The sequence below is a fragment of the Setaria italica genome, chromosome IX (genome assembly GCF_000263155.2).
Source record: "Setaria italica strain Yugu1 chromosome IX, Setaria_italica_v2.0, whole genome shotgun sequence".
Classification (NCBI taxonomy): Eukaryota; Viridiplantae; Streptophyta; class Magnoliopsida; order Poales; family Poaceae; genus Setaria; species Setaria italica.
In genome coordinates, this window is record NC_028458.1 from 51,605,459 (window position 1) to 51,630,003 (window position 24,545).

Here is a 24,545-nt window from a genome sequence, read left to right on the forward strand (position 1 = left end):
TGCACATACATCGGCTATTCAATCACTTTACCTGATCCCTTTTTTTGTCTTCTCATTTTTTCGAGTCTTTTACCCTTTTTGTTCTCCGAGTCCAACACCACTCTTTTCCACCGTGCATAGCCTTCGAACAAAAGGCCATGATGCTGTTCAAAGGTAACCAATCTCTACCCCTTTTTTTTCACTTGCATCACCAATCTCGTGCTTTCGTCAAGCACATGGGCGGCTTTCGTCGTAGCTGGTAGAGCATCTGAATGTCGTGACTGACTGACTGACGGCACATCATGACACGCGGTGGAGCTCGCTCGTCATCTGCACACGCAGCATTTGCTTACGTCTGATCACGAAAGTTTCGAGAAAAAATTCACAAAAAAAAAACAGCATGTTTTTTGCAACTGCACTGTATATTCCAATCTCTTTCCTGGATGGCTGGATCCAAAACACAGTTTGCTTCTGCAGAACAGAACAGAACACTACCCCTCTTGTCTCTACAGTCTTCAGATTCAGGAATAACTCCCAGATCTCGCCACTGCAGATTCCCAGTCGGCCACCTCGCTTTGCAGAGCGCACACAGTACTACAAAACTCATCTCAACTTTGGCCAAAGCCTGAAAGCCGTCGCCGTACGAATTCCCTTCCTTTTCTTTTCTTCCCTGCCCTGCCATGTCCCCCTTCCAACCATCCAAAGGGGATGGCAGCTGCAGCCCTGCACCACAGCACCAGCAACCCAACCCTCGCAATGCCAATGCGTGGGTCATCGGATCCATCCCCAATCCATCCGTCCGTCCATCAGATCGTCAGCGAGCACGAGGCCAGTGGAGTTCACTTGCAGGCAGGCATGTTGTGCAGAGCCGCAGCAGCAGCCAGCAAAGAAAACTGCAAAAAGCTACCACCACTCAACTCCTCCGAACTGCTTCCTGACAGCGGAAATAAAACCACGCACTGCGAAAAATCATGAGCCGTGAGTCATGGCCATGCCATGCGGCGGCCACTGCTGGCCACCACCACCACCACGGCACCAACGCAAGTACGCAGTGGAATCGCTCGCAGGCATGTTATGCAAGAACAGCTGCGACGCGCAATGGAAAGAAAAGAAAAGGGGCACAATTCTGACAGAAATCTCATGGCGGATGGCGCCACCCTCTCTGGTCCCCTACCGCTCCAACTCTCAAAACGCTGACACACATCCCTGATCCCTCCCTTGAATTGAACATTTGAACCCCCTTTCATCTCTTTTCCATGCTCCTATCCCTTGGCATTAAAATACTGCACTAGTTGGTCATCTGAGATGAGTGTTTAGATGGGTGGAAGCACACTTAATCCAAGGCCAGGGGGATGAATAAACAAGTGTCAATCCCAGGAATGAGCAGCTGTTGTTTACTCAGCTGTGGGCGCTTTCTGTTGTGCCCTTTTCTTGGATGGTGGTGGTGATGGTACAAAGACAACAAAAAAGGGCAGGAAGGAAAGCTGAAGTGTATGCATACTTGTAGCCTTGTACATACACCAATAATATCCTGGTGCGCCTTTAGTGCAGGCACATACGACATCCTCTGGCTTGGCTTGCAGTACTACCACTTGTGAGAATTGAGATGAGCAGCTGGGCAGGAGGGCATCACTGTCCTGCTGCATCCATCCATCTCGTACCAGTAATTTACCAAACCTCTGCTCCTTTCCATAATCAAACACCACAGTGGGGGGTGCCACTTTAACTGAAACACCACCCCACACCACCTCATCCCCCCTTCCTCCTCCTCCTCCTCCTCACTTGGCCCCTCTAGCGTTTCTCTCTTTCTCTCCCCCCTTTGGTGAGCACAAGGGGCAATTGCTGAGGAGGAGGTAGCCATGGCCTGAGGTTGCTGGTTTCTTCATCGGCAGCTTCGTCTTCAGACTTTCGGCGTTCGCTGCAGTGAAGCGGTGCGCGGAATTCTGCTCCTGGGTCACTGGGTGGTTGAGGTAATTATGCTTCCGTTCGTTGTAGTGCGTTTTCCTTGAGGAACCAGCGATTCGCTTGTTGCTTGGCTGCAGTTCTTGAGTTCTTGCTCCTGCAGTTCATGCCTTTCTTGGCAAGATACTTATTGAGAAGAATTTGGGTTCTGATGAGTTTTGATCCTTCTGATCTTGGTCTAGTTAGGCTCCCCTGTTCCAAGAATTTTTTTTGCTTCGTTGATTCGTTCGAGCCTGAGATGGTAGTGGAATTCTGGTATGAAATCACTTAGTTCGCTGGTGTGTACGCTACAAAAATGCTTGCATGATAGTCTTGTCCAAGTTACATCATGTTTTTGTCGCGATCGTAGTTTGGGTATTGTGGTACCGGATGCTGCTGATGAGTTAGGTATTATCTTGTTCAGATATTTCTGTCTCCTTGCTATGCTTGGCGATATCGCTTAATCTCTGATGTAGATGCTTTGCAGCACTCCATCTAAGAGAGTAAATTGTGTTTTGACTTATTCGAATTTTCAACTGGTAATTTCATGTTAAATTATGCTATGTGGAAAACATCACTGAAGTCTTCCCTGTCAGTGAATCTGGCATAGTTATACAGAGTTTACAATTTTACTACGAGCAGGCCAATTTATCCGCAGAACACCAAAATTTAACGGCAAGGGTTGGGTGGTGCATTCTGAGCTGGTGGATTTATCTAGAGAGCAACATAGTTTAACTGAAATGGGGTTTAGATAGGAACAACAGATCTCCCATCTTTTCTGACAACTACTGAATATGCTATTCTTCCATTTTAGAGATTCTCAGATCAGAAAAGATGGCATGCTTTTCATATGTTCGTCTTCAAACTCGGAATTTGAAACTAGCATATCCAGGCCTAACAAAGAATCAGATTCTTCTCATGATTGCTGAGCAGAAATTTGAGCAATCTGGAAATAGGCTAAGGTTCCCCTTCTGCTTGTTTGCTCTTTTCATTGTTATTTGCATCCAATTTGCACTGCCTACTTTTTAGCAGTAATTCCTTTAAACTGAAAGGTGATTTACCTTGGTAATTCAACAATCAGAAATTTTGTTTCCCTACTAACACATGACAGATTATTTCTAAACAAGGGCCATCTTGAGAATCACTTAAGCTGCAAGCAATTTCAGCCAAAATAATAATTTGAGACTCCCATCCTTTTATCCACAAGGCTGTCTGATTAGACACGTCCATCTTTAAATAATCACTTTGTCATTGGTTTAGCAGAAGTTTGTCATGAACTGACCATCACCAATTTTCACCATACTGAAAAGAACTGAGAACAGCACATGCCATTGTATCTGCACAGTGCACACTGGGAAGCAAGGCAATGAGTGCAACTGGGACTCAGAACACTGGGCCTCTTCGCAATTTATGCATCAACACATTACACTTCTCGACAAAGTTGCTTTCTCTACCCTTCAGGATAACGCATGTTTTATGTCTTCATCATGGATCCATGCATCTGTGTTCCTGCACTTACCTAACCTTCCATGTTCACAGAAGAATCGTGATTCGATCAGAGCATCTTATTAGAGCCACACACGCGCACACACATCCTTGCTGATATGAGCTGATGGGTGTCTGAGTGCAGGTGAGACAAGAATCCAACTGACGAGTGAAAAGATTGTTGCGATCAGCCAGAGATGAACAGCAAGGAGATGTGCCAAGAACCGTGCGACGAGCTGTCCGAGATCAGCAGCCAGGCGGCGTCCAACACCGAGGCCTCCAATTCCTCCGGCCGGGTCAGCCTCGACCTCTCGCTCACGGTCGCCGCCGCCGCCGCCGCCGAGTCCAGCACCACCGACATCAGCAACTGCAACAGCAACAGAGGCAGCGGCGGCGCGCAGGCCGAGGCGGCTGCCGTGGCTGCCCGGGAGCCGTCGCGCGTGTTCACGTGCAACTACTGCCAGCGCAAGTTCTTCAGCTCGCAGGCGCTGGGCGGTCACCAGAACGCGCACCGGCGGGAGCGCACGCTGGCCCGGCGCGCGCTGCGGCTCGACGCCGCCGCCCCCTACGGCTACTACGCCGACGTGGCGTCCCTGCCGCTGTACGGCTCCGGCCTGTACCCCATCGGCATCCAAGCGCACGCGTCGCCTGCGGCGCGCCCGGAGCAGCAGCCGCGGCACGGCGACGACGCCGCCGCCGCGCGCGCCGCCGAGCTGAAGCCCGCGCGGGGGCTTCTTGGCCCGATGCCGTTCTTCGTGGGCGACGATGAGGTGAGCTTCGGCTGGCCCGGCAGCTTCAGGCCGACCGCTGCCGCTGCCGTGCCGGCGGGGGGCGCGGCCCTCAACTCGGCTGGCGGCGCCGGCGACGTGCTCGCCGGCGAGGAGCCCGACCTCACGCTCAGGCTCTGAACTGATCCGTCGACTAGACCCGGTGTAATTCGTCAGGCTGTTTTCTTCTTCCTCTGGGATTGATCGGTTCCTGTTTGATATTGATCGGATCGTCACGGTCTCTCTTGCTCGACCAGGTCCCTCCTATTGTTTCATGCGTGCAAGAATTTTTTGTACAGCAGTTGGATGTGCAAGAGCTAGTGATATGTTCAGTGATCTTTGCTCAGCTATAGCATGTCCCTACGCGTTCGAACTGTGAAGGCGTGAAGCTTGCCGTGGCTACCGGCGGCGAGCTAATCGTTATTTTTTTTTTCACCCTCCCTCCCTTCTGCTCGGCCATGATTCCTCAACGGGCAGCAACAGGAGTTCAGGCAGCAAAGCCGCCAAGCTGAGTTGCAACTTGTACCGGCTGTCGACTGTCACCGGTGGTCACCAGCGATGAGCACAAGGGTCGAGGAGACCGGCAACTTGCGGCGGTGGCCCCCGCATGGGATGGGATGAAGATATGAACAAGGGGGAACCAACTGAACAGCCAAATCTACGCAGGATTCCATTTCCACTAGTGGCAACTGATAAGGTTTCTTGCGCTGCGATTTCTGTACGCGCTGCTCTGCACAGGCTGCCTGAGGCCCTGTAGTGCAATCAGTGTAGTGGAATAGTCTATCGCGGGACCATTTGTCTTTGCTTCAAAGTCTTATCCTGCACTTGGATAGTTTATCACACTGCTCCTTGGTAGTACGTGTTTTATACTCCCTTGTCGCAAGGATTAGATGACATACAATACACGTCAATCAATTCCATTCGAGTAAATTATAAAGGGACAATTGATGATGAATCGAGTAATTCTATTTCTGGAGCTAAACTGCCCTGGAAATAACAGAAGGAAAATGACGCGATGACATTCTCATGGAGATACCGACTACAGGCATGGGAGGCAACACGTCGAAGTCGTGACCCAACAACTCCAATCTGCACATGAAGAAATATCTGCAACGATGTAGCACAAACTGGCAAACCATTGATTGATGAATATGCTGGCAAGCTATATCTGCCAGCGCAAGGTTAGGCATCCACTTACAGGTTACAACAAGAACAGGCAGTTGAGGACACAGGATGGTGAAGGAATACAACAGTTGAGAAACTCTCTCCTAATGAACAACAAGACATCTCAAGGTATTAAGCAGCAGCAGGACACAATTGTTAACTGGAATCTATACCCACAGGTATTCAGCAAGAAGCAGCAGACAACTGTTAACGGAGCGGAGCCTATACCCACATCTTCTTTGTGGCTTCCATCCTCTCGAGGAGGCCCTGGATTTCGGTCTGCATCCGCAGCTTCATCTTGTGGTAGTCGTAGTGCGAGTTCTCGAGCATCTTGAGCTCCTCCATCTTCTTCCTCCGCTTCTCCTCTGTCTCCTGGAATCCCAGCTTCGCCAGCTTCGTGGCATACTCCTCCTCCAGCTTCTGGGTCTTGGCGCGTACGATGTGGCGGTAGCTGTCCACTTCCTTCCTGGCATCGTCAGCGAGTTTCTGGAACAGTTTTGCCTCAGCTTCCTTGCACTTCACGATGGTCTCCAGGCTGGAGGCATCATCATCCTTTGAGGCAGAGCTGAAATGGTTCTCAATAGGGAGTGACTTTGGACTGGCCTTAAGTGCTTCAAGCTGTGTATCAAGAATGGAGGTGCTGGGCTTGAAGTTGAAGGATGATTTTGGTGGGGTGATGGTTGGGGTTTGAAGATGAAGCATATCTGTAGATTTACACGTCTGAGCCGCCAGTATTCCTTTTGACTTGCTGCCAGTAACAGAGTAGTCCGTAACTCCATCTGTGGAAATGAAAAGTTAGCTTGAGATACTGCACTTGATAATTTTTATGAACCCAATGACACATCTATTGCATTTTTACTATAAATGGCATCAGATTTCTGATCCATCACCATAACTGACTACATAGGATGACCATATCTAGAGACAGCTAGTTGAATGGTAGCTTTTAGTTTCAACAGTATATATATGCATCTTGCTTCTCAAATAATGTCTGGCGCAGTTGGTGTAAATAGAAAAGTAGAAACCCAGTCAACCACTCAATCACAAGTGCCAGGTGTGTCAGGGATGATCCTACAATAAGCTTAGAATAAAACATTGACATAATAAAGTACATCAGAGGGCTTGGTTAGGCCGCATGTTCTCAACTGTTCTCAACTGATTAGAAGAAGGCCTTTTGACCAAAGAAAATCAAAGGATCACTAATAGAAATAGAGTTATGAACTTAGTGCTATGAGCCATGATCTTTTCACATTCAAACTCCAAATCCATGCCACTCATGAAAAACACTGTCCACTTTATTGATTATGATAAATGAAGGAATTCAGTACTTTACGGCAATATGTCGTCAGCAATGTTGCCATCCAAAAAAGATAAACATCCCATCATAAGATCAGAATTTTAACAGCAATAGTGCCACACGGAAGGATAAGTAACTGGATAAGCAAATGATAAATGATACATGAATGTGTCTGACACAGCAGGGTGTAAAAAGAAATACATAAGAAAATGATCAGTGCTCCCACAACAAATGCCCATGAAATCACTGTTAGCATCCAGCTAATTAATACAATTAATCAAGAACCTATGCCTAGTAGTTCCTACATGATTGTGTAGGTAGAAATAACAAAGCAGGCAACGAAGCATTTATAAAACTCGAGCTTATAATATGACATGCTAGAATGTAAGGGAGTAAAAAGGATCTTACATTTAAAGAATTGTAGCATGCTGCTTGTTGCATCAGAAGGGGTAATAAGTTTCTTTGCAAGCATGCTGAGGACCTCTTCTGCCTTGGCATGGAGCCCCTTCCCCTCAAAATCCTCACTAGCTGCAAATATCTTCCTAACGAAGTCCAGCTCTTTCATCTGCGTCTCAGGACTCCAGTTCTCTGCGCAGCAGTTGAACACCTCCTTAACAAATCCAAACATCTCAGAAGCATGGTTGCAGCCGAGGCACTGGAACTGCATCTCAGTTGTACCCATAGTCCCCTTCAATGTTGGGCCAGGCCTGATCAAGTTCCTCTCTAGTGCGCATGCAGCATGGCACCAATGGGAGCAGACATCACACCCAACCCAGCTGCAAGTATTTGCAGCACAATCAAACTTCTGGCACACTGGGCACATACATGCACTGCAGAACCCTTTCTTGGTGGAGCAAATCTTGCACTCACAGTCGTCCACAGGGAGTGCGCTCTTGCAATTCAGGTTGCGGCATCGCGTCAATAGGAACATCTCCACAAGCTCGCTGCTAGATACTCGTCCCTTGCCGGTCACAAACACGGCCATGCCAGTCTTGATGGCCACCAGGATCTCCAGCTGCGTCTTGTTCGCCCGCCCCAGTGTCTCGGCAGTCAGGTCCGATCGACGCTCCAGCTTCCGCTGGAGGCTTGACAATTCATCCCTCCTCTCTGGAGCATCAATCATGTTCCGCACTGTCTCCCGCAGCACCTCCAGCGTTTCACTCGGAAAATCCTGCAGCACCTGCGCCATGGAAGCCACAGAGTCGGACACGATCTCCCTCAGGATCCTATCAGGCCGCGACGAGTGCATCCCGCCACGGCTGCCGTCGAAGCTGCCTCCCGCGCTGAGCGCCGCTGCCGGCGCTACCATCCTCGCGGGGAGCTCGGTGGGGAAGAAGGACGAGGTGCCCTCCTTGAGCGGCGCAGTGGCGAAGGCGACGCTGCCGTCCCCCATGGGGCGGAAGTTGAAGCGGCTGTGGACGGAGCCGTTGGTGCCCTCCCCGGCGGCGTAGATGTCGGTGGAGTTGTGCGTGAGGGAGCAGCTGGGGTTGTGCGAGAACACCGAGTAGGAGTAGGACATGTCGTCGGAGTTGATGCTGCGCGTGCGCCCCGTGTTGGCGCTGTAGGTCCGCCTGGGCGGCGGCGCGGCAGCGGCAGGCACCGCGGCTGCGGTGGTGGTGGCCGCCGCCGCGGCGGTCGCGGCGCTCCCGCCCCGCAGATCGCCATCTGCCGGGAGGAGGGACGCGAGGTGCGACGGCGGCTGGGAGGAGGACGGCGGCGGCGGCGCGGGCGCGTCGTTGGAGAGGGAGAGAGAGAGCTGGAGCGAGTCGAGGCGGGGCTTCTTACCCCCGACCACGGACGAGTCGTCGCCGGGCGGATCCCCGCGCTTGGGCGCGGAGAGGTGGAGGAAGTCCCGCTCGACGCAGAGCTTGGCGCTGGCGGCCGCGGCGGCGGCATCCTCGGCAGCCGAGGCCGCCGCGGCCGCGGGGTTCGGCGGCGAGGACGGCCCCGCCGCCGCCGAGGCGAGCGGCGGCTTGTCGCAGAGGTAGCTGCTGAGCGTGAGCTCGCGGTTGGGGAAGGGCGGCTCGGGCGGGGCGGACCCGGGCGCCCCGGCGCTGGCGTCCTTGGATCCGTCGGAGTCGCCGAACATCGTCGCCGGATCCGGGCCGGATTCCGCGGTGGTTGTTTCCTTGGCCGGCGGGGAAGGAGGAGGAAGGAGGGGGGAGGGGAGCGGGGCGGCGGGCGCTGGGCTGGGTTGACTTCCGCACGCCGCAGCGCAGGCAGAAGAGAACCCACGCGGAAATGAGAGTGGCGTGGCGAGGACTGACGTGACGACGAAATGAGAGGGGATTTGATTTGTTTGCCCCCCACTCCGCCTTTTTTTTCTAATTTTTTATTGTTTTGTATCCAGAGGGGTGGGCTGCTGCCTGCTGGGGATGTCCCTCTATCTATCTGCGTTCTGCAGGGTGCAAGGGTCTCTGCCCGCAGGCAGGCGCGGCGGCCGTCTGGTGGTTCAAAGCGGCGCTCCGGCCGGCGTCTCACGGCGGGTGCTGTGGGCTTCCGGCTGTTTTGCCGGCTGGTTACGTGAGTTCTCGTGTGATTCCACGGGCAGGCGGCGTCAAGTTTTGGTGCGTTGCCCGTTTCGCCATGCTATGGAGTCGGCCGGTTCCCAGTACCCGTTGGAACAGTTGGCGACGCGCATGGGCACGGCGCTGGCGTTTGACCAAAACAACGCAGGAACACGCGCTCCCGTTTGTGGTTTGTGGGGACGGTTTGTGGACTGGACCGTGGCGCGCTCCGTGCAAACGTCTTTAAGAAGAGAGTTGGAGTCGCAATCGCAACACGTGACCAGTGCGGCAGTGTGACTGTGTGAGTCGTGACCGCGATTCCGCGAAAGCCCAAACCCGTCCATCCGCGTGGACCGGTGCACGGGAGAAAAATGTTGCTGGATCGCATGTGATCTCGGACAAGAACACGACCGCTTTGCGCTGGTGTCTCGGTGGAGTGGAAGGAAAGGAAGACCTCACGCGACGCGACGCGACGCGAGTCGGCGGAAAGAGCACGGCGAAGGAGTGCCGGTCTGAGTGGAGTGCCGACGCAGCAGAAGCAATCTTTGCAATTTCCTAATCCGTCTCGTGCCCGTGACAGAGAAAGAGAGAGAGCCGTGGTATTTATCCGTGGTGAGCAAGTGCAGCACTGACGCCAAGCCACTAAGTCAGTAAGATTAGGTACGATAAGGCCGTCGCCAAGTTTTCCCAGGTATCGCACTGGCGTGGGCGCCCGCCCAAAGATCGGCGACCCAACCACTTTGCGGGACACGGTGCGCCCGAGTCCGAGTCCGACAACGGCTGCGCAGCAAAGGCGCCGGCTGCTCGGCGAGAAAATTCCTACCTGCAATCAAGGCCGGGGCGGGCGCGGCGGGTGGGGCGACTGCGTCGTCACGGTCACGGCAGATCGGCGACGCCTGCGGCCGGCGCAACGCTTGTTCTGGCGCCTTGTGGCTGTGGGGTCCTGCTGCCTGCTGCGCGCAATGTCAACGCCACGAGCCAAGAGTCGCCCAACAGCCGCCAGCGCCACTTGTGTCGCGGACAAGCTGCTCTCGCGGCGCGCGAGCCGCCCGTTGACGTAAAGCAAAGCATCAGAGCGCTGGAACTAGCGACTCTGTCAGAGAGCAAAGCATCAGATGCTGGTATTGACAGAGACACAGAGTAGTGAAACCGTGGAATCGTACTGCTAATATTTCTTTGCGGGCCGGGGCAGCCTTTCTGCTGACTGGGAGTTGTTGGAGCATGCCCCATTCATGCGCTGCCTGTCGTCCCAGCCCCCATACTGTGGTGTGGAGGAATCACTACTTGATCAGCTCGAAGCCTCGAAGGATCTGTTTCGTTTGCCCGCGTGCTGCAGCAAGCCGGTGCCCCAACTTCGAAGGGAGATATTTTCCCCGCGATGCCGAGTTGCCGACGTTTTCGAGTTCAAATTTGGCTGCCGATCTCTTCTCGTCACCCCCGCCCCTTCTAACTTCTGCTCCCTCCGTTCCAAACTGTAGTTCGTTTTGCTATTTCTAGATGCATATTTTTCTATACATCTAGATATAATCTATGTCTATATGTATAATAATATCTATAAATTTAGAAAATTTAAAATCAACTGCAATTTGAAACGAAGAGGTATTTTCCTTTTTCCCGTAAATCTCAGACTCCACTTCCAAAGCTCAGTCGTCCTGTACTGCACTTGTGCATGTGTTGGTGCGCCAAGACCCGCCGCCTCGATTGCACCTTTTGCAACTCGTGTCGTGCACTTTCCAAATGCCGCTAGCCAGCCAGGCTACGGTAGTCCGAAGAACTGCTGCGTACAAGAACATAAATTGCAACGAGAGAACATATGGGCCAAAGCAACCGAGGCCCCATGTCGCTATCGGGCCAACTAAAATCGACCTGCGGCGGGCCGTGCTCTCGTTGAGCACAGCCCAGGTTTTCTGGCCGTTGTTTTAAGCCTATTAGGCCATCAGCGCCGTACATCACGCGGAGCATCGCGCCGGGCTGCCCAAAGCTGTCATCATTACTTCATTAGACCACTAAGCAAGCAAATTGTCTTTCGTTTTCCACGTCAGGTCCATTAGAAAACTGAGAGAGAATATGAGACGCCTCACATTCCATCAATTGGCATCTACGCACTGAGGCGAGGCCAACGCCGCGAGTTGCCCGTTGCCGTCCGACGTTCGTCCAGGGGCTGCACCGCTGCATCATTCTACAAACCGGTGAGTCCATATCCATCAAGCATCTGGATGATCTGCTGTGCCTCCTGTCATACAGGGTCACCATTTTGTGTTTCGCGTCGATAATCCAACGGGCACCCCAGACCCGCCGAGAAAGCGGCCATGGATCGACATCGATCTGCAGCGGCCAGCCAGCCATCAGCCAGTTCACCGGCGTCGCGACAGCCCGCTGCCCCGGGATCAGCGCTCCTCCGGGCCGCGGATGGTCCAAAAGCAGGGGAAGGGAACGAGCGGTTGGCGCCGCTGGGGTCCGGCGGCCCGCCCTGTCTCCTCCTTGTCCGCCACCCTTTTCCCGCGCGCGGCCGGCCGGCCGTTTTCGCTGCGCGCGCGGTTCGGTTCGTCGCTGTCCCAGCCTCGCGGCCAGGCCCAGACACCGCATTCACTCCGCTGATGACCACTGGCTGGGCATCATCAGCGTCTTACGGTGTGTATTTACTGCACTCTGTCACTGTAAATCGTGTTCCTCCATGGACCATGCATGGTGAGAACTGAGAAGCTTGGAGGCCGTTGAGCCGTTGGGGGCAAAGTAAGGGAGAGGGACTGTGTGTGTCGCGCGTTGTTGCCTCAACGGCTCGGCAATCAATCCCGCATTGAAGCGCGGACGTTACATGTCTCGCTTCGGTTCCCCGGCTGAGCTGCCACGCAACTCCGCTGCACCTGCAAGGAGGCCACCAGAATGGAGGCTCATCGGCCGGCGCATTCCTCCTCCCTCCTTGCCATGGCGCGCGGCGGGCATGGTCCCCGCCGTCCCCCGGTTCCCACAGTCTCGTGCCATCAATGGTGGTGGCCAACTGAATACCGGAACTTCGCGGAGTTGGTGGTACTCCTACACGGCAGTCGCGGCCGCCGCCTCGTCAGATCTGAATGTATCTCGCCGCGCCGGCCTGATGATGGTCAGCTGGCCCTGGCAGCGCCCCCACGCTTTGGTTTTCCAAGTGCTCATGTGCAAATGGGTTGGGTTGGACCAGATGTGTACAGTTCCTAGGCGAGACCCTGCGCTTCTTCAGCGATAAGATCTCGGCATCTCGCTGCCAAATGCCAAATGCGAGCGAGTGCTATCATTGTTTGCAACCGAAACTTCCGACCGGATTCGGGTAACCTTGACACGGGAGCGCTAGATAGCCTTGCAAGTTGCGACCGATAGTGGCATACGCTGAGCGAGTTTGGGGCCAAGAAATGGGAAGTTTCTGCCGAGGGGAAATTTTACCTGGACGACTCCACGGTAAAAACTGTGGGTTTTACACTTGTCCAGTTGTGCTTGAGCACTGGACAAGGCGTGAGAGCTGGGAATGAAGAAAGGGGTAGATCGTAGATGAATCAGCGAGGCGTGGAGTAGCGCAGTTGGGTACAGTGCTCGGATGTGTTTAGTACGAGAAAATATCCGGCGCTTCCCCGATACACGGCGCATAGGGCTGGGACTAGAAGTAGGAGGAGACCCCCGCGGCCACGGCACAGTGCTCGCTCGTACAGCCTCTCGCTTACTGCCAGTGCAACTCCCAATAAAGAGCAAGCTGCTGCTGCTGCTGCTCGTCCATGTCCTCCCCTCATCCAGCTCAGTTCACACCCGGCGCATGAAAAAGCCACCCTCCTTTCCAGCCCATTTAGCTCGCTAGGTAGGGAGTAGAGACAGACAGCGCGAGGAACAGGGAGCGCGCGGCTCAGCGTAGCAGAGCTCGCAGAGCAGAGACCAGTGCGGGGCCCAATGGCTGCTGCTGGTTCCTTCGTGGCTTTCTTGGCCGTCTTCGCGGCGGCGGCGGCGGCGGCGGCGTGCCTGTCAGCGGCCGCCATGGGCGATGGCGAGCTTCTCCGCCCGGCGGGGACGTCACTCTCCTTCCGGGAGGGCTACACGCAGCTGTTCGGCGACTCCAACCTCGCGCTCCACGGGGACGGCAAGAGGGTGCACATCACCCTCGACGAGCGAACAGGTATCGGCTTGGTGTTCTTGGCGCCCGATCAGTCGATGCTCGTGTTCTCTGCTCTTTGCTCTGCTCGTGAACCTCATGGCTGTTGCTCTGTTCCGTCGCGCAGGCGCCGGGTTCGCGTCGCAGGGCGCGTACCTCCACGGGCTCTTTAGCGCCCGCATCAAGCTCCCCGCCGACCACACCGCCGGTGTCGTCGTCGCCTTCTACGTGAGCACCCTTCCTTAACAAACCTCGCCGCAATGGCCGGCCGCCGGCGTCGTAGCGCCGTGTTATTGTGACCTCCGATGCTGATGCCGCGGCGATGCAGATGTCGAACGGGGACGTGTACGAGCGGACGCACGACGAGCTGGACTTCGAGTTCCTGGGGAACGTGCGGGGCCGGGAGTGGCGGGTGCAGACAAACGTTTACGGCAACGGCAGCACGGCGGCCGGCCGGGAGGAGCGCTACGGCCTCTGGTTCGACCCCACCGAGGACTTCCACCGCTACGCCATTCTCTGGAGCCACGACAGGATCATGTAAGCTAAGAAGAACCACGAATCCATCTCCTTATCCTTGCTCATCAACCATGATACTGTTGCTAGCATGTATCAAACACACTTTTGAGGTAGTCTGGTTGTGCTTAGTAGACAAGTACACTTGCTTAGTAAATTTTAAGCATGTTCATGAAAATCTGGGCTTTGAAAAGAGTACATTAACCACAAAAAGTTTCACTATGATGATTAGATGATGCAATCATACAGAGGTTTTCGTACCCCTTCTCCCTTGATGGTATGGTGTCAGTTCAGCACTTTTACCTGTTCTGTTATTCATGGTGCAAGGGTGCTTGTAGTACAGAACAGTGCTGCATATGGCTGGTCTGACTGATTGCGCCCTATCTTTCTCTACTACCGTTTACAATCTTCATTATTAGGCTGAAGTTCTTTCTGTTTGATTCTTCCTTATCGCCTCCTTTTTTCCTTTTCTTTTCATTTTTGGCTCTCATGAATCATGATTGACAGATATTGGCCTATTCATCTTTACAGCTTGTAGATTCCTTTGCCTGTTGTCCCTTTAATCATTTATGTCCCGAGGCCCCAAAATTGAGTAGAGATGGCATCACTGCAAATACCACCCAAATATTTATGCAGCGAAAAGACCAATGAAGTATACCTCAGTTAAATATGAAGTTCTGAACTTCCCAATATATAGAGCTCAAGCTTCTGCTTAGCTAATAACCAATGACACCTTCAACCTGATTCTTCAATATTTCGTCTCTGCACTGAAATTTTGCATTCAGGGTAGCGTTTCATATCTTCTGTTTTGATTCAGATTCTGCATTCTTTAAACAAGACTCCAAAATGTGGCAAATGTTTTGTTGCACTTTAGAAACCGAAATGCAGCAAAACACAAATCCATCCTGGTTGCACATATATGTTCACGTGAAAAAAGTTAACACCCAAAGTGGTCCATTTACTGCTACAGCGCCCACTAGACCTGAGCATCCATCCATCACAGCATGTGCATGAGCTTCTTATCTCTGATCCTCCCACCAAGACCCGCATGCCGCCTTCCCCTGCATAATTGCATTCCACACCTGCTTTTCTCCTGTATCCTGGAGAACTCACAAGGAACCTTTTGATTTCTTGGTAGCATGGAGAGAAGCAAAAAGGCCTCCGCCATCAATCCATTGCATCACCTGCTTTTCAGTTTCACCATGCGTTTTCCCATGAGCCCTCTCCCTTTTCAGGTTCATGCATCCTTTTACCAAGAAACATGACTGGTCGTACAATCCCAAACTCTCAAGCTTTTGACAACTCCTTCCAATGTCTTGACTTAAAATTCAGGCTGTTAGTAAATGACTGATGAGCCTTTCAACATTGCACGACTCGAGCCTACGTAGGCATTCAAAGTTTAAAACTCAGATGAACTTCCTTTTTACAATAAAATTTACACATTTAACATTTCCATTCATAAAGAAAAAGTTACTGTACTATACTCCAAAGCATCACTGATGTTTTATCTTATATGTAACCTGGCCGTTCTGCAGATTCTACGTCGACGAGACGCCGATCAGGGAGGTGGTGCGGACAGGGTCCATGGGCGCGCAGTTCCCGTCCAAGCCCATGTCCCTGTACGCCACCATCTGGGATGGCTCCAGCTGGGCCACCTCGGGCGGCCGCTACAAGGTGGACTACAAGTACGCGCCCTACGTCGCGGAGTTCGCCGACCTCGCGCTCCGCGGCTGCGCGGTTGGCCGCCGGGCGTGCGAGGAGCCGGGCAGCGCCGCCACCGCGATGTCACCCGCAGAGCGGTCGGCCATGGAGGCGTTCCGGGCGCGGTACATGACGTACGGCTACTGCTACGACCGCCTCCGGTACCTGGCGCCGCTGCCGGAGTGCAGCGTCGGCCCGGAGGCCGCGGCGTTCCTCCCGTCGGGGGACGCCAGGGCGGCGGCGGCGTCGCGTAGGCGTGGCAAGCGCCACCGGGCGCGCGTTGGCGCGGACTCGGCTGTCTGATGATCGGCAGCTGTGTCGCTGTATCGACTGTGATGTGATCTGATCTATGCTTAGGGTGACGTGCACTGGCATTGTAGTAGGGTAACAGTAACTTGAGTTCCGCTGATTAGAAGCCTCATCACTTCTAGTCTTCAACCAAACTCTCCTCGCAGCATTGAGATTCCTTCGACTGTCAGTGGCTTGCGAATTCAATCATGAAGGTTAACTAAACTGGGACTGCAAGTCTAGCACATAACAAATTTTTTCCATGAAAATTCGACAAAGTGGTCACCAACAGCAAGTCAGCAATACAACCATCTGCCCTTCGGATTTTGGTACTTCCAGGACAGCTTGTATGGTTACACACGCGAATACATTTGTAGCTGAGCCAACCAGTGCTAGAGGTGCAGGGAATAATTGCCATTAGTGCTAGAGATGCATCAAAGATCAGTGGTAGTGGATCACAGCGCAAAGAGTTAACAAGGACTATCATCATGCCATAAGTTTCTCCCCCATCTTTCCATTTCCGACGTGTTGGCTGATAAGATTACGACAACAAAATACATCAGAAATGGTTTTCACTGCCAAAGCATACATCTAGTCCCACATTTGGGTAATGATAGCAGATGATAACTTAAGGCAGCTTGATAAATCCAGTTTTGCAACAGAGCAGCTACAAAATTCAAGACAGTGTTTTCATCTTAGGAACTTGACACTGAGGTTTCTTGTCAAGGTTGCGAGAGTTGCTGACGAAGGCCTCTGCGAAGCTCTGCGTGCTCCCGCGATATCACCGCCTGAAAAATCTAAGCTTCCTCGTCTCTTCGGTTTCTCTTGTCTATGTACTATAACCACCCCTCTATTTAGAGGCATGTCCATGTGGCTGGACTTTGCTGCTCCCAACATTTTTCAGACTACCATTCTGATGCTCCTTGCTTACAGCTGACTTCTCTTCTGCAAAGCTGCCACCACCGTTTGAGCTCCCATTGCATTCTGGTTTCTCCTCAGTTGTGTACGATCTGTTTGTTGGCGAGCTCTTTGGAGAAAGATGGCCATTAGACATCTCCTTGCCAGCAATCTTGTTCTGCAGGTAAGCTGATGCTGAACCTTGTGGAGAGTTAGGTTCACCGTGACCAGGAGAACCTGGCATCATCTGGTGAGGCAGTGGGTGGCCTGATCCCGGAGGAAGGAACACCCCAGTACCAGGACCAGGGAATCGCGGCGGAGGCGGCCTTGGAGTAGCTTCCGGTATCCAAGCTGCTGTTGTGTTCGGCAAGGGAACAGCTGGCGTGAAAGGTATGGCTGCAGCAGAAACAGGAGCAGGGGCTACAAATATTGGCTGCATTCCATCAGATGGTGAGACGTGATGAGGTCCAACAGCTGGCGCTGGAAGAACACCACTTGCAGGAGCATATCCAAAGTGTTTAGGACTTTGGGGATGGCGTGCCATGTTACCCGGCCTTGATGACGGACCCCACGGCATAGGAGGTGTCAATGGAGGAGTAAACCGAGCACTTTCAGCTGGGATGTGCTTTCTTGCTACAGACTTTCCAAAACTCAGTAGGATTCGGTGCTTACGTGTAGCAGGAATAGCTCGTTTGGCAAGGTCAGCACTTTGCCCTTCCAGGAGTAGAAGTGACCTGCAGTTGAGAGACTAATATTTCAGGAAGCTTACTCAACAAACATGCATAATGTCATAAATTGCTTATTAAACTACCTTATAAAACAAAAGATGAACAGCTAAAACTAATAAATATAGCATGCATTGTTTTGTTAAATTCAGATTACTACCTATATATTTATTTATTTATTTATTTCACACTTGATCAACTGAAAATGAGTCTTGGTGTAGCTCAGATTTGCCTAATATACCAACTAATAAAATTCATCACAAAGTTTCCTACTCTAGTTTAAGTACTAACCAGCCAAATGGTTGTTTCCCTATAACCAGAAACTTGAGTTCACAATGTATCAAAGAGAGTGAAGGGTCAACTATCAAGCAGAGTTTGACTATAGTTTGAACTATTTAGGACACAAATGTAACTGAAAACCTAGATTACTGGGGGGAAGCTTTTACCCAGCTGTGAGCGAGAGCTTCAGGGGACCTCTATGATCACCTCGTTCTCCTGATATAGCTCGGCCAAACACCATATCACAATCTGTTAAGCAGAGCGTACAAAGAGGTCTACCATACCAAGGAGGGGAGTGGTGAGGATGTAAGTAGTCTCCCTGGAAGAAGAATCATTTAATCATACCTATGGTCAATTTTAAGCCAAGATAGTTATCAAAGAAAATTACCTCATTGAAGAAGTCAATAACACAATAATCTGGTTTGAAAGCTATAATTTCCTGCTGAGACAAGCGATCAAACAGATCATGCAGCAGCCCAGGAACCGGCTCCACCCTTGTCTCTGGAATCACATTTAAAGGTAAAAGATTGTCATCAAAATGTGACACTAGCATGAGGTACTGCAGTACAAGCTTGATCTACCTCTTTGATTTTCATCATCAGGAGGGCCTTCAATGATAGGAATACCCATCTGAACAATTTCCCTTCCATGACCCTTCGTTGGTCTTTTACCAATTATAACTGTCTGCCCAGCTGTTTCATCAAATAAAATAATATAACTTGACAAAATCACAGATAATTAACTTACAGTGCATAAAGACCTAGACATATTCTGTTAGCAGAAATGTGAAATGCCCACAAGAGATGGGACCATTTTTTTTCTGTGTTTTCAATTTAATTCTGGTAAATCTTCTCAGTTCTATCACAGTATGCGCTCTAGAGTCTACATACAGATTCAAGTTAGAGATAGCAAAAGTGAAGCAATAGACAGACAATTCCAAAAGGGATACTGCACGCATATAAAGTCATAGCCACAAATATAAATAACTTCTAATGCAAGATAACCACCAAAAGGAAAGAACAAACATTTAAAAGTTTACCTTCAAGACCCCCTCGCCGGCAAGAAGCTTTTGTTTCATTAACTAAAGTAAGAATCTTATTTGTCTCGGCCACATTTACCAACCCTTCATAAACCTTGAGCCCTTCAACAGAATTAACCTAAAGAAAGATAATATTATACTTCATTACACCAGGTTAGCCATAAGTAATGCAGTTAAAACACTCTATATGATGTCAAGATAACTTGAAAGGGAAACTGAATATTCCAATCAAAATTCTGATTTGTTTGATTAGCATACCTTCTTTCCATCAACGATTTCAGTGGTTGAATGCTCTACAGGGGTTGGAACCACTTTGCTGCTTCCTTCAGAAACAGCTTGCAGCTTTGAATTTTTTTCACCTTCTACAGGATATATAATACAAGGACACGATTCAGAAACCATAGAACCCTATTTGACCCTTTAATTTTCAATCACAACCTTTCAAACTTCATAAGATAACAATGATTCGGAAAGAGAGCATAACCAGGAAAATAGCAACACTAGCAAATGTCAATCAGTCAAGAGAGTAAGGAGGTCAAATTCAGGTCATATTTTATACATTAATATCCTCACCCAGAATCTGCTGCTACTAATACGGAATAGTTACATTGGGCAATTTCCACAAAAACGAGCATGATCCATATGTGCACATTGGTCATTTGAACAATAATAATCACAAGTCGGATAAAAATTCTTGGACACCCAACCACTGAAAACTTTCATGGCACGGCAGTGCAGTTTAATCAGTTGATTCTTTACTTCTGTACAAAATTGCAATAGGTGAGGCATGACATGGTTGAAACCAATGCAAATCTGAATAATAGACAAGCTCACAAGAACTGTAACTTGGTTACTGTGTAGGTACCAACAGCAGTTTCAGCTGTTTCCAGCAGCAGAGCTTGAAGAGAGATCTAGAGGGGACCAAATTAAATACATGGTGAAGTTCAAAACTGACTTACGAAATTTTCTAGTAGCAAGGGCAGCAACGGCCACCTTTGGCCATGACTAAGGTCCGCCACTGGTTGTTTCGTACAGTACTGACTAGTTGCTTTGTTCTTTACTAACAGTTTAGAGCTTGAACATAGTAAGCCAGTAGTTATCTATGCTTTACCCTAAAGGCACCCTTAATTAACAAATAGAAGAATAGCACTCTCAGAAATAGCTATTGATCCATCTTAGTTGTGCACAGAACTTGTTGAGCTGACTAGGCAACATATGGCATATGCCATCTCAATTAATTTTACTGATATACTCTGGCAAGAAAAACAACAAAGCAAGGACTGTGGAAAGAGGGAAAAAACGCCATGTGTTTATAGAGAGGGTACATGAGAATTTCGTTTTTCAGTGCACAAAGCATTTCCAATGAACCAGCAGCGACCAAATGATGCATTATGCTGTTTTAAGTAAATGAAAATACAAAAATGCACACATGTATGCATAAGTCTGTGCTTGTGTACCATCAATTATAGGAGAATCCAACCGCAAGCTTTTAGTATCAACCATGTTCTCCACTTCTTTCATCACCTTTCCTTCCTTGTGATTGTGAATATCACGTCCTAGAAAGAGTCAAGGGCACATGAGAGGGTATTTTATTAAAAAAACTAATTACTCATGAATTTACCACTTTTTCTCAATGGTACATGCAAAAAGGGAACATAATGCATTAAATGAGTAAAATAAAATGGTAACTGTACTATCATGAAGGGAACGGCTACAGTTTAAGCAGAAGTTGACCATCCCATGCAAATGCTTTATTGTAAGATCCAAATATGCCACCTTTACATAAATCACAACTCCAAGCCAACAGAAGAACACACAAACCCACCCCATTACAGAATGATCAGAACTATGAAATGCTCAGAAAGAACAGTTTCCACATAGATGAACAGCTGTCATAATTTTGCACGTGCCCCTACATATCTTACACTGAAAAGCTATTTCTGGATAACATTATCAGTAACTTTAGGGCCTCCCCAATTGGCAATTGGTACAGAACTACATATCACAGGGCGCTAAAAGCTTGCCTTTTAAGGCCTCCACATTTGTTTTTCTTTTATTAAAACAGATACAAGTCAGAAGCAACTAGGCTTCAGCAACTTGGGATGATCACACCACCATCTACAAATGGAGATCAGCATTTTGGCAACAGGCATATCATTGGCTCAATGCCTTGAAGACGTGAGAACCGATTGGCAAACAAGTAAATCAAAGCAATACCACAAATGCGTTGGATGGATCGTACCGTTTTGTGGCCCAACCCAACAGAGGAGGGAAAAGCGACCTCGTGAGTAACAACTAGCAACAGAACAAACACTACACTACCACCAAACAAAGAAAAGAAGAGCACGATATCACACCAAGAGATCCCGTCTCACCATCTTTATCGGATCCAGCTGCCGGGACCGCGCCGCCGCCGCGCGCCGGATCGGGGCGATAGTGTCCGCCGTGGCGATGGTGCTGGTGGGAGTGGTGGGACTGCGAGAACGGTTGGCGTCGAGGGGGCGGCGGCGGCGGCGCGGCCGGCGACGCGGCAGCCCCGAGCGCCTGTGCCGGCTGCGCGCGTCGGCGCCAGCCGACCTGCTGGAGCGCGAAGGCGACGTCGGCGACGGGGAAGAACTGCTGCATGTGGATCACGGGCGCCCAGTGGTGGCGGCGCTGCTGCACGGCGGCGGCGACGTGGTCGTACTCGCCCGGGTCGGCGACGCTGCGGAGGTGGACGACGAGGAGGTCGATGATGGCGTTGGCGGCCGCGAACTCGCCGCGCAGCCAGGAGATGAAGCCGTCGCGCTCGTCCATGAGCCAGCCGGCGGGCTCTGCCGCCGCGGCAACGCCCGGGCGCCGGGGTCGTGATGACGGCGGCGGCGTTGGCCATCGCCCCCGTGCGTCCCTCACCACTGGGGGCCTGCGCTCATAGAAAGGCGCACCCCAGCCGGCAATGCCGAGGGGGGAGGGAGATCTAGGGTTTTGCTGTATATTTTTTCCTCCCAAAGTTGTTTTTGTTTCTGGTGGTGGTGGTATAGGAATGGAGGCGAGAGAGAGAATGGCAGGCTCGGCTAGTGGCGGCAGTACAAGTAACAGTGTGAGGAGCTGAGGAGAGACAGGTCAGAGGAGGAGGCGAGGCTTGAAGAGGAGAGGAGAGCCGGATCTGGGGCACCGAAGATTCGCGAAACTAGAGGCGGGCGGGAGGACGACGCGGAGTCCCGGTGGAAACCTAACGACTATCTTGAACCGAGCCGCCGACAGATGGGTCCGGGGCCCATCTGTCGGGGGCAGGGAGCGGGAAGCGGCGGGTAGGCGGCGGCCGGAGCCGGCGTGGGGGGTTTTGCTTTAGGATTCGTGGACCGTCTCGATGCCGCTGGTGTTGGTGGTAACGGGAGCCAGGTGGTTGTTGGCTCGCCGTTATCTCCCTGATGCTCGGCTGGTGGACCGAGGGCCCGCTTGTCAAGAGTCACTGAGTCACTGTGTTCGGCTGGTAGCGCGTGCCTCTGCTTGGCGAGACAATTTCGCATTGACCGATAGGGAAGAGCGGAACAGAAACGCCCCTGCCGTTACAGTCTTCTGTTTTCGAGGGCATGCCGTTACAGTCATGCACGCTAAAAAGATATTATTTGATTTTAATGTGAATGTTAAATGGATGTATTCAGATTCAAATATCAGTATTTTTCTCTATCTGATTCCAGATTCATATTCGATAAAAATGTAAAATATCTGACATTATCCGTATCCGCAAATAATAAAGTAGCCAATGAAGCCATCTAAAACTTATTTATATTACTAAATACTAATTAAAAATGATATTAATTTTTATATTTCAAATAAAATAATTATTTACACCATTTAAACTATTAAAAATATCTACATGGCAAATGACTAATTATGTTAACCTAGTGTTACTAGTGATATATAATGATGAAGTTTAATTAATTTTAATATGACTAATCGTATTTATGTTAAATACATTATATTATTTATTAAATGAATAAATGATATTTAAATGTATTAGTGAACTTATTTTTATTATTAAGTGGTATATATATGGAAATACTTATTTTTATATTTATTTATTTTCAATAAGTATCTATTATGTACTATGCTCCCTACTTGCAACATGATTTTTATCAATTTTAAACCATCGATAAAGTAAAATTAATACTCGTTATGGTTCTATGTCGTAAGTTGAGTAAGTATCCGACCGTGAATCCAAATTTGAACTATTTTTTTATATTTGTATTCGTACTGAAATTCAAATTAAAATATGGTAAATAATGGTATCCGAATTCGATTGCATATAGTATCCGATTCGATCCATCCCTAGCTGCGCAAACCTCCTCGGCCGACACCTGGGCCATCTCCATGTCGGTGGCTTCACGCCTGTCTGCCGGCCCCGAGGCCTCACCCGCCAGAAGCGGCCGCGTACGGGCGGACGCGTCGAGATCCGCGCGGCTCGGGACGGACGGCCCGATGCCGGCATGGCCCGCCTTAGTGGGTGTCGGTTGCATCGGCCCCCACAATAAACGCGGGTTGTTGCGCGGTGGGGGCACGCCCACGGGACGGGAGGCAGCAGACACCTTTACGCCATCCCGCCCGTCTCACATGGCGGCCGTCCCCACCCGTCATCCGCGACGAAACGGCACGCGGCGGGGCCCGCGCGTCAGCCTCCCCGTCGCGGGCGGGATAGGGCGGGCGGGCGGGCGGAGAGGTCAAAGCGGAGTTCCGTTCCGAAATTCCGCGCTGACTCGGGCAACCCCGGCCGCGTCGGTATCTGCTGCTCGGTTTACGGGCTTTGGAGCGTTCCACGGCTGGGTGGGCGCCCCGCGCGCTGGGTCCGTTACGTTCCGATTCCGACCTGATCGGCTCCGCGATCACAAGCCGACTCGTGTCGTCGTGCGGCAGGCATACCACAAACAAACAGACGTGGGGGGGCAGACGGCCGTGGCCCAGCACGAGCAGCACAGCCAGCAGGGGTGTGTTTCACGCGGCCGTGAGCTCTCTCTTTCGAGTGGCAAAAGCTGGTGCGGTGGCGGGGGATTTTGCGCCCGATTCGCGAGAAAAACTGAAAAAGGACGGGTTCTGATTAGGCCGGCGGGGCGGGGGAACGGGAAAAATCCGGCATGGCAGATTTGGCAGGACGGTGGTGGCCGCTGCCGTGCTGGCGGTGGTGGCCGCCGATGTGATGATGGGTTGGCACGTTGCTGTGGAAACGGGGAAGCGCGGGCGGGGTTTGCTTGCGGAGCAATCCTGTTTCCTCGTTTGTTGAAGGTGCACGGAACGGTGCCGAAGCTTTTTTTGTTTGGCGCCGTGGAACGGGACGGTGGGTTATTAATCGCTTACTAATCCCGAGTCAAACTTTTTGATGGTGGGGCGATCAAAGTCAGTCAAGCGGCTGCCATTATCGCCGTGGAACAGATGACGGGGATTGACCAGCAGGTGCCGAGGACGGGCTCAAAGGCTTTACTAAGGTCTTGTTTAGTTGCCAAAGTTTGGAGGTGACAAATTACTGTTACAACACTGTAGCACACTGTAGCGTTTCATTTGTATTTGTGAATTATTGTCCAAACATTGACTAATTAGGCTCAAAAGATTTATCTCGTAAAGTACAACAAAACTGTGCAATTAGTTTTTAATTTCGTCTACATTTAGTACTACATGCATGTACCGCAAGTTTGATGTGATGAGGAATCTTTTTGCATAGTGCCAAAGTTGGGAGTTGGGGGTGAACGACTAAGGGGACGTTTTCTTCCACTGTCTTATTTTTAGCACGTGTCATATCGAATGTTTAGATACTAATTAGGAGTATTAAACGTAGACTATTTACAGAACCAATTACATAAGTGGAATCTAAACGGCGAGACGAA

General features: G+C 50.8%; 4 protein-coding genes across 5 annotated transcripts; 2 read left to right on the plus strand and 2 right to left on the minus strand.

Annotated features, from left to right (window-relative positions):
- Positions 1-1,506: 1,506 nt before the first annotated feature.
- LOC101785509 (zinc finger protein 4) lies at positions 1,507-4,518 on the plus strand. 2 transcript variants are annotated; one of them, XM_022829854.1, is made up of 3 exons: positions 1,507-1,949; positions 2,745-2,882; positions 3,551-4,518. In XM_022829854.1, the coding sequence occupies exon 3, from the start codon at positions 3,603-3,605 to the stop codon at positions 4,311-4,313; it is 711 nt and encodes a 236-aa protein (XP_022685589.1). In that variant the 5' UTR covers positions 1,507-1,949; positions 2,745-2,882; positions 3,551-3,602; the 3' UTR covers positions 4,314-4,518. The 2 variants fall into 2 exon arrangements, with proteins under 2 accessions (XP_022685589.1, XP_004985058.1); XM_004985001.3 differs by lacking the exon at positions 2,745-2,882 and having other exon boundaries at positions 1,535-1,949.
- A 772-nt stretch (positions 4,519-5,290) lies between these two features.
- Positions 5,291-8,722, minus strand: LOC101785920 (protein OBERON 3). Its single transcript, XM_004985002.2, has 2 exons — positions 7,042-8,722; positions 5,291-6,115 (listed from the first exon to the last, which is right to left on the minus strand). Exons 1-2 carry the CDS (start codon positions 8,720-8,722, stop codon positions 5,559-5,561), a joined length of 2,238 nt encoding a protein of 745 aa, XP_004985059.1. The 3' UTR covers positions 5,291-5,558.
- Positions 8,723-12,790: 4,068 nt separating this feature from the next.
- LOC101786329 (probable xyloglucan endotransglucosylase/hydrolase protein 27) lies at positions 12,791-15,975 on the plus strand. The gene is made up of 4 exons (XM_004985003.4): positions 12,791-13,272; positions 13,376-13,476; positions 13,577-13,785; positions 15,297-15,975. Exons 1-4 carry the CDS (start codon positions 13,050-13,052, stop codon positions 15,763-15,765), a joined length of 1,002 nt encoding a protein of 333 aa, XP_004985060.1. The 5' UTR covers positions 12,791-13,049; the 3' UTR covers positions 15,766-15,975.
- Positions 15,976-16,231: 256 nt separating this feature from the next.
- On the minus strand, positions 16,232-21,562 carry LOC101786719. Its single transcript, XM_012842690.3, is given in 9 exon segments — positions 16,232-17,381; positions 17,819-17,970; positions 18,040-18,152; positions 18,233-18,343; positions 18,691-18,808; positions 18,949-19,052; positions 20,148-20,246; positions 21,066-21,516; positions 21,518-21,562. Coding segments are annotated over 9 exon segments (1,974 nt in total). The 3' UTR covers positions 16,232-16,600.
- Between the last annotated feature and the right edge of the window lie 2,983 nt (positions 21,563-24,545).

Coding starts and splice junctions, on each gene's coding strand:
- LOC101786329 (XM_004985003.4), top strand. CDS start 13,050: ATGGCTGCTGCTGGTTCCTTCGTGGCTTTCTTGGCCGTCTTCGCGGCG. Junction 13,273..13,375: donor CACCCTCGACGAGCGAACAG/GTATCGGCTTGG, acceptor TCCGTCGCGCAG/GCGCCGGGTTCGCGTCGCAG. Junction 13,477..13,576: donor GTGTCGTCGTCGCCTTCTAC/GTGAGCACCCTT, acceptor GCGGCGATGCAG/ATGTCGAACGGGGACGTGTA.
- LOC101785509 (XM_022829854.1), top strand. CDS start 3,603: ATGAACAGCAAGGAGATGTGCCAAGAACCGTGCGACGAGCTGTCCGAG.
- LOC101785920 (XM_004985002.2), bottom strand. CDS start 8,722: ATGTTCGGCGACTCCGACGGATCCAAGGACGCCAGCGCCGGGGCGCCC. Junction 6,116..7,041: donor CATGCTACAATTCTTTAAAT/GTAAGATCCTTT, acceptor TCATTTCCACAG/ATGGAGTTACGGACTACTCT.